Below are 18,019 nucleotides of genomic sequence, written 5' to 3' on the forward strand. Positions count from 1 at the left end.
GGGGTACCAGACAGGATGCAGTATTAAATAGGGTTCAGAGAGGCCTCTTCAGGAAGTGCAAAGACCAGAGGTGAGAGTTAGTCAGATGGCCATTTCAGAAAGAGTTGCAAGCAGAGGGAAAAACTAGAGCAAAGGTCGCATGTTGGAGACTGGAATGTTCAAGGAAAAGTAAGGAGGCCAGTATAACTGGAATATTGTGAGCAAGGAGAGAGAAGTATGAAAGGAACTTGGAAGGGTAAGTGGGAACTAGATAATTTAGGGCCTTGCAGACCACTGTAAAGACTGGCTGTTTTCCTCCCTCTCTTCCTTTAGGTCTCTGCTCAAATGTCAGCCTTTCACATCAGAATATGACAGGCAGGGACTTCCATAGTGGCGCAGTGGTTAAGAATCTGACTGCCAATGCAGGGGACACGGGTTCGAGCCCTGGTCCGGGAAGATCCCACATGCCTCGGAGCAACAAAGTCCGTGCGCCACAACTATTGAGCCTGCGCTCTAGAGCCCGCGAGCCACAACTACTGAGCCCATGAGCCATAACTACTGAAGCCCACATGCCTAGAGCCCGTGCTCCACAAGAGAAGCCATTGTAATGAGAAGCACGCGCAGCGCAATGAAGAGTAGCCTCTTCTTGCCACAACTAGAGAAAGTCTGCACACAGCAACAAAGACCCAATGCAGCCAAAAATAAGTATAAAATAAATAAATCAATCTTTAACAACAACAAAAAGAATATGACAGGCCGAGGGAATACCTAGATTGCCCAATATACTGTAGCAACTTAATACCCCCTTATTCTGCTTTATTTTTCCACAGCACTTATCACCATCTTACATACATATTTAATTGTTATGTAAACTCCTCAAGCAGGGCAGGGACTCTGCTTTGCTCACTGCTGTATCCCTAATGTTTACAAAAGTACCTGGTACATAGCAGGCATTCTTTAAAAAAATCTGTTGAATAAATGAAAATAACAATTCGGCATTTAAAAAAAATACTTCAGTCTCACAAGCCTAGTCCTTATGTGTTTGCATATAAGAGGTGGATCTACTTTTACTTGGTATATTGACCAAATCAGGTTTCTAAGCCTATTAGCTTATAAGATGACCCTGAACGATAATAAACTCACAAGGGTATTATAATCCTATAAATCTCACTTGATAGGTAGCCTGTGGAGCTTGGCAGAGTCACTGTCTTTATTACTGCCATTAGATAGGAGTAAATCACATATTTTTATCTGAACTTCAATAACCTCTATATTTAATTTTCTAGTGTGCATCCAACTTATATTTCAACTTTTGAGAATATCTTGCATATAATGTTCAATACTTACGTTAACTTCAATCTTTTTGCATGACCAGGCATTACAGGGACATAAAGCATTTTGACTCCCTGTACCACCATTGTTGGCTCAATTCCGTACTTCTCCTGAAAGTGAATACCCAAAAGAAACAATCAAAGCTCCACCCAAATATAAAATGCTGGATGACAATGTTTTACAACCAGTAAAAAGAGAGAAAACTCCTGCTAAATGATATTTATAAAAACCTCTAACGAAATTATGTATAAAACTAACAGACTCGAAGCAACTAATGAATAATTGTCTCACTTTGACTGCATTTATGAAATCCAAGAGGGTGAACTCTTCTTTTCCATGTATAATCCATCTGTCCCAAATTGTAAATGATATTCCATTTCTGTTGTAGAAAAATATTCAGAACAAAAACATTTAAATTTTCTTCCTTTTAGTAATAATAAAAAATCCCAGAAGTCCACTATTTGTGATTTAGCTAGATATTAATGTGGGAATACAAAAGGAAAATATAACAAAATATTCCATAATTCCATCTTACTTCCCCATCACACCACACAGGTAACCACTTTTATCAGTATCTTGTTTATCTTTCCAGTGTCTTATTATAAATAAGTATGTCTTAGCAAGAGAGTTCCATTTCTCTTTTTAAACAGTTCCATGAGTTTCACTGTGTGGATGTTCCAGTCTCCTATTACTAGACACTTAGGTTGTTCCAATCTTTGGCTATGATAAACAATGCCAAAATGAATATCCTGTTCATATATCATTTGAGATGAGTGCAAATGTATCTGCAAGTTTGAAATATAGTGCTATATTTGCCTTAATATGGGTTATATTATTTTATACTCTCATCAGTAATGTATGACAGTGCTTTCTCATACTCTTGCCAAGATAATAGTTTTCAAATTTTTGGTTGTTACCAATTTAAAAATTGAAAAATGGAAGTCCAGGGGAATTGATTTCCTTTGTCATACAACTTTTGGAACTAGATTCTTAATCTCATTATCCATTAGTCAGACACTAGAATGGCTTCTAATTCATCTGAATTAGGCAGACAGATGAAACCATAGAAAGTACAATGCTAAACAGTGTGGCAGATTATGTATTGTGAGAGTTCTATGGCTAGTTTAGTCAGCAATGCTTCATGCTACATGCAAAAGAATGAAATTGGACTCCTATCTTACACCACACACAAAAATTACCTCAGAATAGATTGAAGACTTGAATGTAAGACCTGAAACCTAAAACTCCTAGAAGAAAACTTAGGTGGTAAGCTCCTTGACACTGGTTTTGGTGATAAGTTTTTAGATTTGACACCAAAAGCAAAGGCAACAAAAGCAAAAATAAACAAGTGGGACTACATCAAACTAAAAATCTTCTGCACAGCAAAGAAAACCACTAACAAACTGAAAAGGCAACCTACCGACTGGGAGAAGATATTTGCAAATCATATATCTGGTAAGGGGTTAATACCCAAAATATATAACGAACATATACAACTCTACAGCAAAAAACCCAAACAATCCAATAATAAAATAGGCAGAGGACCTGAAAAGACATTTTTCCAAAGCAGACATACAGATGGCCAACAGGTACATGAAAAGATGCTTAATTATCACTAATTATCAGGGAAATACAAATCGAAACCACAATGAGATATCACCGTACACTTGTTAGGATGGCTATCATCAAAAAACAGAAGATAACAAGTGTTGACAAGGATGTGAAGGAATTGGAACTCTTGTACCTTCTTGGTGAGGATGTAAAAATGATACAGTCACTATGGAAAGCAGTATGTAGGTTCTTTAAAAAATTAAAAACAGAACTACCATATGATCTAGCAATTCCCCTCCTGGGTATTTATCCAAAGAAAATGCAAACACTAACTTGAAAAGATATCTGTACTCCCATGTTCACTGCAGCATTACCTGTAATACCTAAGACATGGAATCAATCTAAGTGTCCACTGATGAATGGATAAAGAAAGTGTGGTACTATATATAATGAAGTATTATTCAGCCATAAAAGGAATGAAATCCTGCCCATTTGTGACAACATGGATGGACCTTGAAAACGTTACGCTAAGTGAAATAAGTCAGACAGAGAAAGACAGATATCTTATCATCTCATGTATATGTGGAATCTAAAACAAACAAATCCCACAAAAAACTCAACCAACCAACCAGACAAAACCCAAAAAAATCCCAAGCTCATAGATATAGAGAACACTGATAGTGCCAGAAACAGGTGGTGAGGGTGGGCAAATGGATAAAGGGAGTCAAAAGGTACAAACTTCTGGTTGTAAGATGAGTAAATCATGGATATATAATGTGAAGCATGGTGACTATAGTTAATAATACTCTACTGCATATTTGAAAGTTGCTGAGTGAGTAAATCTTAAATGTTCTTATCATCAGAAAAAAAAATTCTATAACTATGTATGATAATGGATGGTGACTGGGCTTATTGTGGTAATCATTTCACAGCATATACCAGTGTTGAATCATTGTGTTGTACACTTGAAACTAATTTAATGCTGTATGTCAATTATACAATAAAAAAAGAAAAAAAAAGAAATGCTACATGAAGATGGAGTTTTGACCTCATCATGAAGTGATGTAAGAGTTTATATATATAGGAGAAAAGGAGAGATAAAGCTATTATTTATTCCTTTTAAAAGGTAAAAAAATTATTTCATTCTCATTATGCAAGAGAAACACACCTTCATGCATACCTGATTTCAGTTTTTCTTACTTCAGATGTCTCTGTAAACACTATAATTGGAATGGCTAAGTTAAAGAAACAATTTTTGTAAGCTTCAAATGGATAGTCACCAGCTACTTTGATCATCTCCAGTGCAACCTATATAAAAGAAGGTGATTTGATTATATAAATAGCCTAAAACTATTCATGACTTTAATTGCATCTATATAATTTTCCTGAATTCTTCTCAAGCATTTCTGTGTAGAGAATAAAAGCAGCTATTGGACTGGAGTAATATAAATTTCTTATAAGCCTCTAACTAATTTGACCATGTAATCTTCCTACTCTGAAAGTAGATATCAGAAGTCAAGCAATACAGCAGTCTAAAATCATTCAATAATAGGAACAATAATTACATAACTTCTAAGAATAACACTACAGTAAGGTATAATAACTAGGGCCATCCTAAAGATTTTAAATCATTAAGGAAAGACTAAATTTAAAGAAATCCAAATCACTAACAGAAATTACATTTATTTTAAGACAAAGAACTAAAATCCAATATAATCAAAGAGCAAAGGTTAGGGTAGTTCATTTTATTCAAGAAAAATAGAGCATTTGGATTGTATAGAGGATACAAAGATGATGAAGAGGATTATTGCCTGTAAGAAAAGTTATACTGTAACTTGACAGAGCATATTTTTTTACATTAAAATGTCTGTATTATCTGTAAAAGTTCAAAATACAGATTACTGTATTTTCAGAAATATCTTACAATTTTAAATTATAAGATCAATATGTATCCCTCCTTCTCTAAGATCTCTGAGTGAATGGTTTGGGGTGGTGTAATAGGGAAGACAGAAAAGAAGCAATGAATAACAAGCATTTTCAAAGAATCATAATCTCACCAAGCCAGTAACTGCAGCAGTGGATGTTGCTATAGCAGGTATAATTCTACCTGCTATGCGTTTTGTTTTCAAACGGTCAGCTGGTTCAATGCTATACATTTTGGCACGAAGATTTGATGCAGCTGTGATGAAATCTATGTGTCCATTACGATCATCATCTTTTTCAAATGAAAGCACTGCCATCTGAAGGTCACCTGATGACAACAATCAGAAAAACAGTTTCCTAGTAAGTGATAAAGGCTTTACTAGGTAAAAAGCAAGGCAGTGTGGGTTCACTACTGTTAAAGATTCCTTTTTGTTTAGGTTTGCAAATGACTGAAAAATACAACGACAACAACAACATCCAGGGAACTGAAGTTACTGAAGGATATGAAAATGATGGCTTTAAAACCACTAAATTAGAAGTTTTAATATTTAAAAAAAAAAAACCTTTCTAAAAAAACATAAAAATAAGAAAGCCATGTACATCTGCTATTAAGTGGCTTACAATAAAAAAGTCAACACTGGGTACTGTTCAAAAATTGATTTCATAAATACTACTCTGAAACATTTTACCTCTGATAACTAAGGATAGGGTACATATTGGTCAAATAAAAATAAGTGTCTTTATGAAAGATTTCTAGATTAGTGGTTCCTCAGATCATTCTGTAGACAGGTGTAGTTTAATCTGTGATGAAACGAGAAAGAAATGGTAATATGTTTTTTTCTAGAATTATAATTATTAACTTAGGATATAAACCTTTTACTTGCAAAATAAATAGCTGGCTAATCTAGGCTTTTCTCCTGAATTTTACTGGTCTTTGTGTAAAATCCCAAAAGTTTGGAAACTGCTAATTTATGTAGTAGAAAGGTGCTGAGCAGGTCTAAAAACATGAGCTAATACAGATCTGTTTTTAAGGAATTAAAAGTTCAGTTTCCCTATATTTAAGACCATTTAGCAAAGGTGTACATAGGTCAGGTTTGTATTCCCTGTGTGTAATTATGGAGACTAACAAGCCAAGAAGAAATCTGTCTATGATTTTTTTTCCTAAAGTGATTTCACTGGATCTCAGGGTTAGTCTCCAAAGGACTCCATGTTTTCTTCATTATGCTAGCCATAAGTTAAAAAGGAATCACACAATAGAATCTTAAGAACTAAAACAATCAGAACAGCAAAAACAAAGCAGACTTACATTTCAGCCTTCTATGGTAGGGAAATGGTGGAGAAAGTTATGAATTTAGTCACAGTTAAAAATGAACAGTGACTTTCATATGATCATGGAATCAAGTAATATCATTATTGTTGTTATGATTTAATCCCACAACCTTCTGAGTGTACAGTTTAGTGAAAATAAAAATCCCTTTAGTTCAAAACATTTTTATAAAGATTTCCCCTTACTTGTGGTAGCTTCACTAGATGAAATAGCCTTTTCCAGTTGGAAAACAGCATTCCTCTCATCTTCACTGCTAACAGGAACATGGTCTGGTTTCCTTGCAGTTTCATCTGTTTGAACAACCTTTAAATATATGTATGTATATTCATTAATGATATCACATCCTACACCTAAGTTTGACTAACAAATCTGTTTTTATCAAATAAGTCACAAAAAGAAAACATTCTATTGGTTTAATTAGATTATTAATCATTACGGTCCAATGTATTTTACACCTTCTATTGTTAAGTACTATTATGTTATTTACATATTTATTATCTACTGCCTCACACTGACACGTAAACTCTATGAGAACAGGGATCTTTATCTTGTTCACTGAGATAACCTCAATGTATCTAAAATAAACTTGCTCATAGTGGGTGTTAAAAATACTTACTGAATAGTTTATAAGATCTAAGTTCATACAACTCTCTCTTAAAATTCCACGCTAAAATAAAGTTAATGTTAATCAACAGTTTGTGATTCTGACAAATCAACTTCAAACCAAATTACATACCTCTAACTAGTGCAGAGCTGTTTTCTGTCTCCAAAGAAACTGACGAAATCCACAAAATATATAATATGGGCATCTTTTAAATATTTATTGACTACTGAAAAGAAGTTCTATCCCAAAGAATATGTCTTCCTTCATATAGTTGCATGCTTAGGGCAGCACATATAAATAATTTATCTTTAACAAGGGCAGTGAAGTTAATATTCTCAAACCAAGAAACTAGCTACACATCATCATTAAAATACTATTTCTTATTAAAAAAACACATCCAATTCACATTTTTACATATTAAATATGATTATAAATATTTGAGAAATATTAAGGAGTCAGAGAAGCAGTAATTTTTATTTGCCAGAATGTGTAGTTGATATTTTTTGGCTATGGCATCTCTTAACTACGAGTGCCAGACGCTGAAGCTTCAGTGGGAGCTGCTTCAAGGAGTGGTGAAAAAGCTCATAAGTCATGTTAAAATTGCTCAGGGTAATTTATGCCGCCAAAACTTCGACACAGAAAGAAGCAATTCAAGCTAGAAAACATATTGAAGAGCAGTAGAGACCTGTAAAGTTATTGATGCATATTTCCTTGGCTTCTGTCTAGCAGCTTTGCCCATTAGAAACATGGGCTAGGAATCTTCTTTATATAGGAATTTTGTTTTTCCTTTCTGTACTTTTGTTCTTGATAAACTACAAATCATGAACATTTCATTGAGAAAACCTATTTACTTGCACAAAATGAACTGCCTACAAGTTTTCCTTGTCCCTAAAATAAAAATACAGAGTGGAAGACTGCACACACCATTTCCTACTTGAATTTTGCAGAGAGGCACTCATTACTCCACATTTTCCAGTATAGCTAAAGGTAAACGGAACAGAAGGTTGTTCTGTGGTTTATTTCTTTTTAGAGTGCATACGAAAAGGCACATAATGAACATGTGAAAAAGAAAAATATTTAGTATTTTCAAACTTTTTTATTTACCCTGCCTAAATTTCATGTTCCACCTTTATTAATACTCCCTGTCTTTCTCCTTCCAACATATTTGCCGACAAAATCCCAACCCTTGTTACAATCCAATTTACCAGCTATTCTACAGTAGCACCCAAGCTGCTAAATGCCTTTTCTCCAGCCACATGTAGTGGAATACATTAAGTGGAATTAACATTAAGTGGATCTTAAATATTATCTCAAAATTCTACAACATCTTCTAATTCCCCACTTTTCCCACTCCCCTAGGCAATTATTTCACATCTTTTTTTTCTCTGCTCAAACTTCCTCTATCTTCTCCCTGTCACTCGGAGCGATTAAGCTTGCTTCTTTTTTTCAACTAAGAAAATAATCTTTTTTTCTTGCACACTCAAACCAATTCCTTACAAATCCTGTCAGGGCTACTGCAAAATGTGCACAGAATCCAACCTCTTACCACATCTTCCCTGTTACCCACTACCCCTGTTTGATGGTTCATTCAAACCACCATCACATCTTGACTATAATCTCCTAATAGCTATTTCTGCTTCCTCTCTCATGTCCTAATCATTCTTAACACAATCGCCAGGGTCATCCTTTTAAATATGTCAGGCTGTGTCCTCTGCTTAAAATCCTCCACTGGCTTCTTATCCCATAATAAAACATGAAGTACTTATAACCCTCACTACCTCTCCAATCTCGCTATCTACCACTCTTCTCTTGCATATTCTCCTCCAGAAAAATTCTAGCCTTCAAAGTCTTTCAAGGCCTTTCTCTGAACTTGTTCCTGCCGTCTGTACTGCTCTTTCACCAGATAACAGTATGGCTCACTCCCTCACTTCCTTCAGGCTTCTGCTCAAATGTTACCATATCAGAGAAGCTTTCCCCTTTTATCTCGTATAAGATGACACCAGCTCCATTACCCTTTGTTTTCCCTGTTTTACTTTTTCTTATTAGCACTTATGCCCATAATGCAATATTACATAATTATTGGCACTTTTTTTAATAGTCTGCCTCTGGCCCAACTCGCACAAGAACAAGAATTTTGTTTTGTTCCTATGGGCTTCTCCAGGTTTAGAAAGAGACTTGACACAAGTAGAAGTTCAATAACTATTTGCTAAATGAATGAACTTGTACACATACCTTGTTGGAAGGTCTGAATTCCTGAATCTTTACTTCGGAAAGAATATTCAACAGGGTATCTGCTGATAAGTCCTGGTTTTTAAAACAGTAATTTTATCAACATATTCTTAAAATTCTGAATTCTAAACCTAAAAAACAACCTAAAAAAGGTCCTTTATCATACTAAATATTTGAATAATTTATGATATAACTGTTTAGACCACATCTGTTTGTGACATTTACTTTTATTTCTATAGAAATACCATCCACAAAGGCTGGGAAGTGGGGGTGGTGTGTGTAAAAAAGTACTTGTTAGTCAACAAACCTTAAATCTTAGTTCTTTCCACAAATTTTTTTTTTTTTTTTTGGCCGTGCCATGCAGCAGGTGGGATCTTCCCCGACCAGGGATCAAACCCGTGCCCCTGCACTGAGAGCATGGAGTCTTAACCACTGGACTGCCAGGGAAGTCCATCCACAAATTTTTAAAAAGGTAGTTTTAGGGCTGGTTTTATCAGACAGAGTGCCTTGAGATCAGGAACTATCTCTTCATTGTTTTACAAAGTTCCCTGCAGAAAGTTATACTCAATATACATTGACTCACAGTAAATGGAATTCATACCTTTGGAAGCAGGAAAATATTTAAATGGTTCAGGATAAACTTAGATGAATTTAAGGCTATATACATGTTTATTATTAAGAATCTACTTAGGAAAAACTGAGACACAGTGCTTTTGAGGTCACCTACAACTCATCACAAAATTATCACTCTTTTCACAAAAAGAATACCCAACTGAATGCCACTATTTTTACCAGACATTTATGGTATATTTTACTGCGTGTTAATTCCAAAAGGGATTAATGTACAACAGGCATTTTTATCTAGATCCAAAATAGCCAATTCTAGTTATGGATCTGACTCATATTTCCCATTCAGCCTAGTACCTAAAAGTATATTAATTTATTTAGCTCTATTATGCATTTGAGAAGGAAAATTCACTAATGCAGACCTGCCTTTCACATAAAACTGTATTAGATCCCTTTACATATGAGTCAATGAAGACGATGTCTAAGAGAAAAGGTATAAATGATAAAAGTAAAGAAATGTCAATGTAGGCTAGCATTTTCAAATCTCCTGAAAAGCATATGTTAATTTCACAAAAATAAGCCAAACAAATAACAAACAGAATCACTAAGAAATATTTAAAAATTGTTATGAAATAGGTCACTTTGGGTTTTCAGAGTAATTACAATAATTAAAGTTAGTAGGTTATAAATGTTTTAAAAATAAAGTAAGACTGCTTTTACAAATATTTGTTTCGCTACTTAAGTTCAGAAAAAAAAGTGACTTTCTTCCACTTAGTGATGCTGCAATGAGATTTTAGCTTCTGCTTTATTAGAATGGGCAACACTAGAACAAAATGAAGTTTATATCGAAGAATGATTCTTATAACATAAAACACATTTTGATGATGCAATTAGCTAAGTCATCTAATTCTAACCTTTTCTATCACTTGTTAGGGCTTGAAGAATATCTTACCTCTTCTGTAAATGGAATGCAATAGACTGTAGCATATAATTTTGCAGCATTCAGAAGGAAACTGAAGTGCCTTTTGAAATTAAAAAATAAAGTGTGAATGCACAGTTTCAAAGATGTTTACCAGAAACTATAGCCTTTAAAATGTTGAAGATAAGTAATTACAGAATTTTTGTTACAGGATTATTTTTTTTAAAGTTAGGCAATGAAATTCTGGTCTAGACCAAGGCATTGTAGAAGTTATAAAAGAGAAAACATCACATGTTTATCCTCATAAGCACTAATATTCAGGTAGTGATCAAGACTACTTTGGGGAGAGAAGTGGCCAGAAGTAGAAAAATTATTGAAAGAAAATTCATTTTAATTCATAAGAAAATATTACAAACTTGGTTTTAAAGAGTGTACAATAAGTTCAAACTAAGCAAATGAGTTTGTTCAAAAACAAAAAAGGTAAGTTTTATAGAAGAAGCAATCAGGGCTTCCCTGGTGGCGCAGTGGTTAAGAATCCACCTGCCAGTGCAGGGGACATGGGTTCAAGCCCTGGTTCGGGAAGATACCACATGCCGCGGAGAAACTAAGCCCGGGTGCCACAACTACTGAGCCTGCGCTCTAGAGCCACAACTACTGAAGCCCGTGCGCCCAGAGCCCATGCTCTGCAACAAGAAAAGCCCCCGCAATGAGAAGCCTGCGCACCGCAACGAAGAGTAGCCCCCCGCTCGCCACAACTAGAGAAAGCCCAAGCACAGCAACAAAGCCCCATTGCAGCCAAAGATAAATAAATAAATAAATATATTAAAAAAAAAGAAGCAGCAATCAGGATAAGGTGACTAAGAATAAGCACCAGAGGAAAAAACTAAGCACAGAATTATTTGTTGAAAGGAAGGTTAACAAGCTAAGTGCTTAATTAAAATATATACATATAAGTATGCTTGTGTATAAAATGCATATCTAATATAGATAGGATATACAGGCATTTACTCAAAGATGAACTCATTTGAAAATTAACCTGAGATTATTTAGGGAGTTATCTAGTAGTGATCATTTTTCCCCATGTAACTAAAGTTTCTTATATACTGACTTCATTAAATAGGAAAACATCTGTCTTCATTTTACTTTTTTAATGAATAATGTCAAAGAGATGACACTTTGGTTGTACTTTAGAGAAGACAAAAATAATAAGATTATTTACCATGTAAAAAAGTAGATTCACCTATGTGTGGGGAGAAGTATTGTGGCTGGCTTTGTTGGCCAAAATGCTATGCTAACTCTTAGATTAACAGGGATGCAATAATTTAACATTAAAGAGCCTGCAGTTTTCACCCTCCAATGTAAACCTATACAGTTAAGAAGTTTACAATGAAGGATGTATATAAAACTGGATATATATACTTACAAAGGTTCATTTAGATCAAATTTTAATGGAGAGGGGGGTCTTTTTGGTGACTGCCAAAACAAACCTAACAAAATACAAAATACAAAATATTATTTTCAGTGTCAGCAGTCAGTAATAAATTGCATTAAACTTTCTTCTCAACACTGATATATACTTACTGCCATCTTTTAATCGTGTGTCCAGAGGGAAACAGTGAAGAAGCTGAAGAGCCTAAAGAAAAAATTGAATTAAAAAAAAATCACTACTTAATATTAACGGAAGTAAAAAAACCTCAAAAAACAACATACATAAAAAGATATACAGTGAAGTCTTCCAGTCACCATGTACTCAATCTGCCCATTCTCCTGTCACTGCCCCCCACCCCAACTTGGAATAACCTCTATTGCTATTTTTTATCAACACTTATATAGTCTTTTTTCTTTTTTTTGCATCTATGGCAAACATGAATATAGATTATTTTATCCCTTTTCACAAACGGTGGCATATTTTACATATCATTCTGCTCCTTTCAAAGAGCTAATCCTTAAAACAAGCAAAAAAAAACAGTAAAAATACATAGTATTTTATATTTTGAAATGATATGCTGCTTGAGATTTGCTTCAAAACCATCTAGGGGGAGGGTATATTAGGTGGGATTATAGATGAAATAAGATTTTCTATGAGCTGTTAATTGTTAAACCTGGGTGACAAATATATGAGGAATACATGGAGATTAATTATATGCTATTTTCTCTATTATTTCTGTGGTTGAATTTTTCCATGATAAAAAAAAGTTAAAAAACCCATAGAAGATAAGGACAAAAAAGGGTTCTGTAGATTTTGAAACATGAGGTCATTGATAGTCATGCTAAGAATAATTTCAATAGTCATGGGGAAAGAAGACACATTTACTGGATGAAGACATGGCAACAGTTAGTATAGACCACTTTTCCAAGAAGCAGAGCAAAAAAGGAAGTGAAAAACAGGAATAAGTATAATTTAAAGACTTTAAAAAGATGAGCTTATTTTATATTCCAATAGGTAAGAGCCTAAAGAGAGGGAGAGACTAAACAGAGTGCAGGACACATTCAAGCTTCTGTATGTAACTGGAGTAAGAATAACAGCTAATATTTCACTAAATATTTATGGGATGGACCAGGTTCTATGCTAAAGACTTTGCACGTATTAACTCATTTGATCCTCACCACTATGCTATGAGTCAGGCACCAATTTATTACTCCCATTTTACAATGAGGAAACAGACAAAATGTGATTATTAGATACATATGGGGAAGGCAAAATTCCAACAAAATTTCTGATGGAATCTCTATTCTCTCAGTCTCTTGCTTTACTCTGAACAACAAACTTCTTTATGATTACTGATTAAATGTATTCTTTCTTCTCTAGAAGGAACCCCTATTTTATTAAAACCCATTTTGTACACAGAAAGACAAGGATTAGTTAAATGTATAACTGACAAGCCAGTGGGTGGAGTTTAAATGCATTCTTTAATCAGTAACATTCAGGGAGAAATTAGTTGTGTGCTCGTCACTTGTTCTCAGTTAACGTACTAATTTCTGAAAAGCTTCCTGAAAGAAAGAGTACACATTTTCAGGTCAATGAAATTAATTTCATAGTAATTAAATGAGCCAAGTTTAGACTTTTTCTTAATGTTTTATAATGTATACTTACCTTATGGTTAAAATATTTTTCAAACTTTAATCTTGCTAATTCTACACAGTGGGACCAATTTCTAGGTCTTCTGCTAAGTAACTTAATAACTTGAAAACAGCCCTCTAAACTTTGTCCAGTTTGTATCTTCTAGAATGAGAGGAAAAAAGAAAACAAAGCAAATACATGTCCAATTAATCACACAAACACACATGCACATATTCCCAGGAAATGTCAGCCAAAGTTTGAAGTGCCAGCTCATGTGTCTTATGATTTTATTATTTTCACCTCAAGCTCCCTGTCCCCGTCTTTCTACTTTCCCTCTTTCTTTTCTTTTCTGGAGGGGAAATGGGAAAAGACAGTATGTAAAATGTTAACTCTAAAGTTTCTTATCTCCCAAGTTATCCTCATGTCTTGCTAGAGGTAAGTTAGTACTATGTATGTACTTACTATACGAAGTGCTATGAATAATATTTTACACTAAAAAGCTGGCCTTTTTAGTGTAGGATTAAAGGAAAGTGAAAAAACAGCTTTGAAGTTGCCCTCACCATGAGACTAATAAATCTGAGACCATTCCTACTCCTGAAATTTTCACTAAAACTTACTTCAGTTTTTTCCAAAGAGCTTAACAATCTGTTTTATTATTTGTAGCTCTCTTATCATTTATCAAATCCTTATCAGGTTGAACCATATGAATTGCTGTTCTGTGAGTCAAACATGGTAAAATATTTGCAACTCCATATAGTTTGACCAAATTAAAAATGAAGGGTTATTTGTGACCTGCTAACTTCGAGATTCCTCATATACTTACTATATACAATATTAATGTATAATCTCTGTTTAAGGAGGTAAACTATTTATAGGCAACCTGAAAATAAGATTACACTGACATAAAGTGTTGGGGTTAGCAGATGCAAACTACTATATACAGAATGGATAAACGACAAGGTTCTACTGTATAAGACAAGGAACTAAATTCAAAATCCTGTGATAAACCATAATGGAAAATAATATGAAAAAGAATGTATATACATATAACTGAATCATTTTGCTGTACAGCAGAAATTACCACAACATTGGAAATCAACTATACAATTAAAAAAAAAGTGTATTGTTTTTTACCTTTAAGACTTCTTCTGCAGATGGATAGGTTTGCCAAAATTTGTTAAACAACGAAGGCTTGTAGGAAAAGGAACTTTCAAACTATAAGAGAAAAGAGGAAAACACATTACAAATAAAAGTATGTTTATAAGTTGGAAATATCTGATGAATTGGGCAATTGGGATTGACATGTATACACTGATGTGTATAACATTGATGACTAATAAGAACCTGCTGTAGAAAAAAATAAATAAAATAAAATTAAAAAATTAAAAAAAAAAGTTGAATATATCATCTTTTCTACTTCAAAGAAAAATTTCTTAAAAAATATCTTTATTACCTTATCTCTTGCCCATTGTATAGTGTGTTCAATAGCAGCTGGAAAGGACTTTAGGGTACAAAATGGTATTTCTTCTTCTGGGGGATCCCGCTATTTTATAAAATATGACAACAGTTAAGAGAAGCAATGACAATTTTTTATGGAATGAATTTACTTGAGTGTTTTAAGACCATTAAAAAACAAAATTCAAAAATAAAACAAATCCAACATTTTTTATCTTCTTTCTCCTACACATTAAGAGGAAAAGTTTACTCTTTTGACACTTAACCCACGTGTTTACAGAAATGTAACAACAAACACAAATTCTATTGTCACTTATTATCTGTGCACTCCTTTGGTACCATGTAGTACTCATATAGCAGACTATCATATATAATTACCTTTTTTTGTTTTCTCCAAGTATCAAGGTGACATTTAACACTTTAAATATTCTGCATTTTGAAAAATAATTCAAGAATTCCCAATATAGTGCCCACATACCGTTTCTTTCTCCAGGCAGAAAAAAATATTTGTAAGCAGGAATCATATGTTCTTGATGCTTGGTATAGTTTCTTGCAGAAATTGTGTATTAAATAAATGGCAAATGTCTATGTTGTGTCATATGAAAAAGTACCATTGAAGAAATCCATATTCTCTTAAAGGGTACATTTGGTACATTTAGTCTTATTGGCTTACCCAATCTAAAACAACTCACTTTGTCTCTTTTTACTTAGAGATTTTATTTAGTGTGTTGATCTATAAAATACCACGGAATATTTTATAAACCAAAAAGGAAAGCCAGATGGAGTATTCAATTCTAGTTTTTCTGAGTATGAAGTTAGAGAATATACGTATCGGAGAAGGGGAAGATGTGGTAGAATGAGAGAATCAAGGGAACTTTCGGAATTTTGTAACATCCCCTACTTTGAAAATCTTCTAGTATGATCCCAGCATATCATGATTTTCTCCACCTAATTTCCTTCAAATCAAACTTATCAATTTTGTCTATTATAGTGTTTTCACTACATAAACTTCTGATTGCATGAGAGTAAAGGGGAAAACAAATTTTATTAAAATTTAAAAAATTTTCTAAACCAAACATATCCATTAAATAAAGGGATATTTATGCTTGTAAAATAATATTCTTCTTTCAATTTTACAACTTGGGTTGACCTTTTTTAAAAAATTTTAAAAATTAATTAATTAATTTATTTTTTGCGGTACATGGGCCTCTCACTGTTGTGGTCTCTCCCATTGCGGAGCACAGGCTCTGGACGCGCAGGCTCAGCGGCCATGGCTCACGGGCCCAGCCGCTCTGCGGCACGTGGGATCTTCCCGGACCGGGGCAAGAACCCGTGTCCCCTGCATCGGCAGGCAGACTCTCAACCACTGCACCACCAGGGAAGCCCGACCTTTTTTTTTTTTTTAAATCCCCAAGCCTACATTTCTTAGACCAGTGATTTTCAAAGTTGGCAGTATCGCAAAATCACTCGTGGCGGTAAAAAAAAAAAGTTACACCTATATCATTTGTATAAAATATATTGTTACAAATGGCTTGGTCCCTCATATGGAGAAACCGAGTCTTCAGTAAGATTTTAGGTGGGTCACCAGTTCAAAGGTTGCTAAAAACTAATCAAGCAGCTCTGAGAAACAAACAGTAAACACAAGAATAATATTCCAGAAAGACCGGAAACAAAATTTTGATGATTAAAAAAATAAGTTCAGCTACATTTAAAAAAATGTCTATACACATATGCACAGACATCATTGGCGGATCAAAAACAGAAGGGATTAGGAATGCTAAACCAAATTTGCTGACTAATGAAGAGAAATAAACCGTGAGATATAAAAATGATGAGATATAAAGAAGAGATATTTACTTTAAAAAAGTGGTTCACTTACATGACTATTATAGGATTCAGTTAAATGAGGTACAATAACTTCAGTGTGTCCCTTAGTGCCCATTGTTCCAGAATCTAAGAGGGGCCGTAGATTTGCTAAGCAACGGCTATGTGAAAAGAAAATAGGTAATAAACATAAAAGTGAGCAGTAACAATGTAAGCAGAGGACAACTTACCAATTTCTACTGACCATTTCATATGTTGATCACTTCTTGGATATAACACTTTAGGAAACAGATACATGACCACCAAACAACCCATTTATTATTACCATCCTCTTCCTCCCACAAACTTTGTTGCTCACTCTAGCAATTTTTGTCTCTACCTTCCATTCCCAAAGTTTGGTAGTTTTAGAACAAGACATATTACGTTTATCTTGTTCTAAAACTCCTACACAGAATGGATAAACAACAAGGTCCTAATGTGTAGCACCGGGAACTATATTCAATATCCTGTGATAAACCATAATGGAAAAGAATATAAAAAAAGAATGTCTCTATGTGTATAACTGAGTCACTGCTGTACAGCAGAGATTGCCACAACACTAAATCAACTACACTTCAATAAGAAAACAGAAAAAACAAACTCCTATCAAATTTTGGGCTTCAACTTTTTTTCCTCTGGGTTAACTCTTAATTAATGTGTTACCCTTTCTTTTCTTGTTTTCTATTTCTTCTTTGGTTTATTTTCCGACTATAAGTTCTACCTCACTATATCTTTTCAACATTTTCTTCATCCCAAACCTTCTTTCTCAATACTTATGATGCCTATATTCAACACACTTTATTTAATTTCTTAAAGTTTCTTTTTTGGCTTTCTCTGCACAAGTTTACAAACTTTCCACTGTACTCTCAACTGGTAAATTTTCCTGCTAATAAATCTGCTCTAGCACCCTAACATTAGAGAGTCATACAAAGATATAAGAAAGATTATGTAAGGTGTATACATCATAGTCATTTATTCATCTACTTATTTAACAAATATTTACTGAATGACACCATGTATTGGGCACTGAGGACAGAGTGATGGGAAAATAAATAATAACTGAATAAATGATTTAATGAGGAAACAAATATTAAATAAATGTGCATGTCAATAAAAAATAAGTGCTATGAAGGAAAAATGAGTGCTGTGAAAGATTATCTTAGGAGGATCTAATTTAGAATTCAGGGGTTAAAGAAAGTCTGTTTGAAT

The 18,019-nt window shown here is 33.9% G+C and overlaps 1 protein-coding gene across 6 annotated transcripts in view; it reads right to left on the reverse strand.

The window, feature by feature from the left end:
* Window positions 1-18,019, reverse strand: part of UBA6 (ubiquitin like modifier activating enzyme 6) — a 94,949-nt gene that overhangs the window by 17,688 nt on the left and 59,242 nt on the right. For 5 of the 6 annotated variants that reach the window (XM_019928098.3, XM_019928097.3, XM_019928099.3 and 2 more), the window contains 13 exons: window positions 16,827-16,932; window positions 14,946-15,035; window positions 14,627-14,707; window positions 13,526-13,654; window positions 12,013-12,064; window positions 11,855-11,918; window positions 10,465-10,534; window positions 8,949-9,020; window positions 6,298-6,415; window positions 4,920-5,113; window positions 4,043-4,170; window positions 1,603-1,690; window positions 1,327-1,421 (listed from right to left, as the gene is read on the reverse strand). In XM_019928098.3, the coding sequence (XP_019783657.1) occupies window positions 1,327-1,421; window positions 1,603-1,690; window positions 4,043-4,170; window positions 4,920-5,113; window positions 6,298-6,415; window positions 8,949-9,020; window positions 10,465-10,534; window positions 11,855-11,918; window positions 12,013-12,064; window positions 13,526-13,654; window positions 14,627-14,707; window positions 14,946-15,035; window positions 16,827-16,932 (1,287 nt within the window). Of the gene's footprint in view, window positions 1-1,326; window positions 1,422-1,602; window positions 1,691-4,030; window positions 4,171-4,919; window positions 5,114-6,297; window positions 6,416-8,948; window positions 9,021-10,464; window positions 10,535-11,854; window positions 11,919-12,012; window positions 12,065-13,525; window positions 13,655-14,626; window positions 14,708-14,945; window positions 15,036-16,826; window positions 16,933-18,019 lie in introns of those variants that run through there. The other variant, XM_019928100.3, reaches the window with a different exon arrangement.

This window comes from Tursiops truncatus, chromosome 5 (genome assembly GCF_011762595.2).
Source record: "Tursiops truncatus isolate mTurTru1 chromosome 5, mTurTru1.mat.Y, whole genome shotgun sequence".
In the NCBI taxonomy this organism is placed as follows: Eukaryota; Metazoa; Chordata; class Mammalia; order Artiodactyla; family Delphinidae; genus Tursiops; species Tursiops truncatus.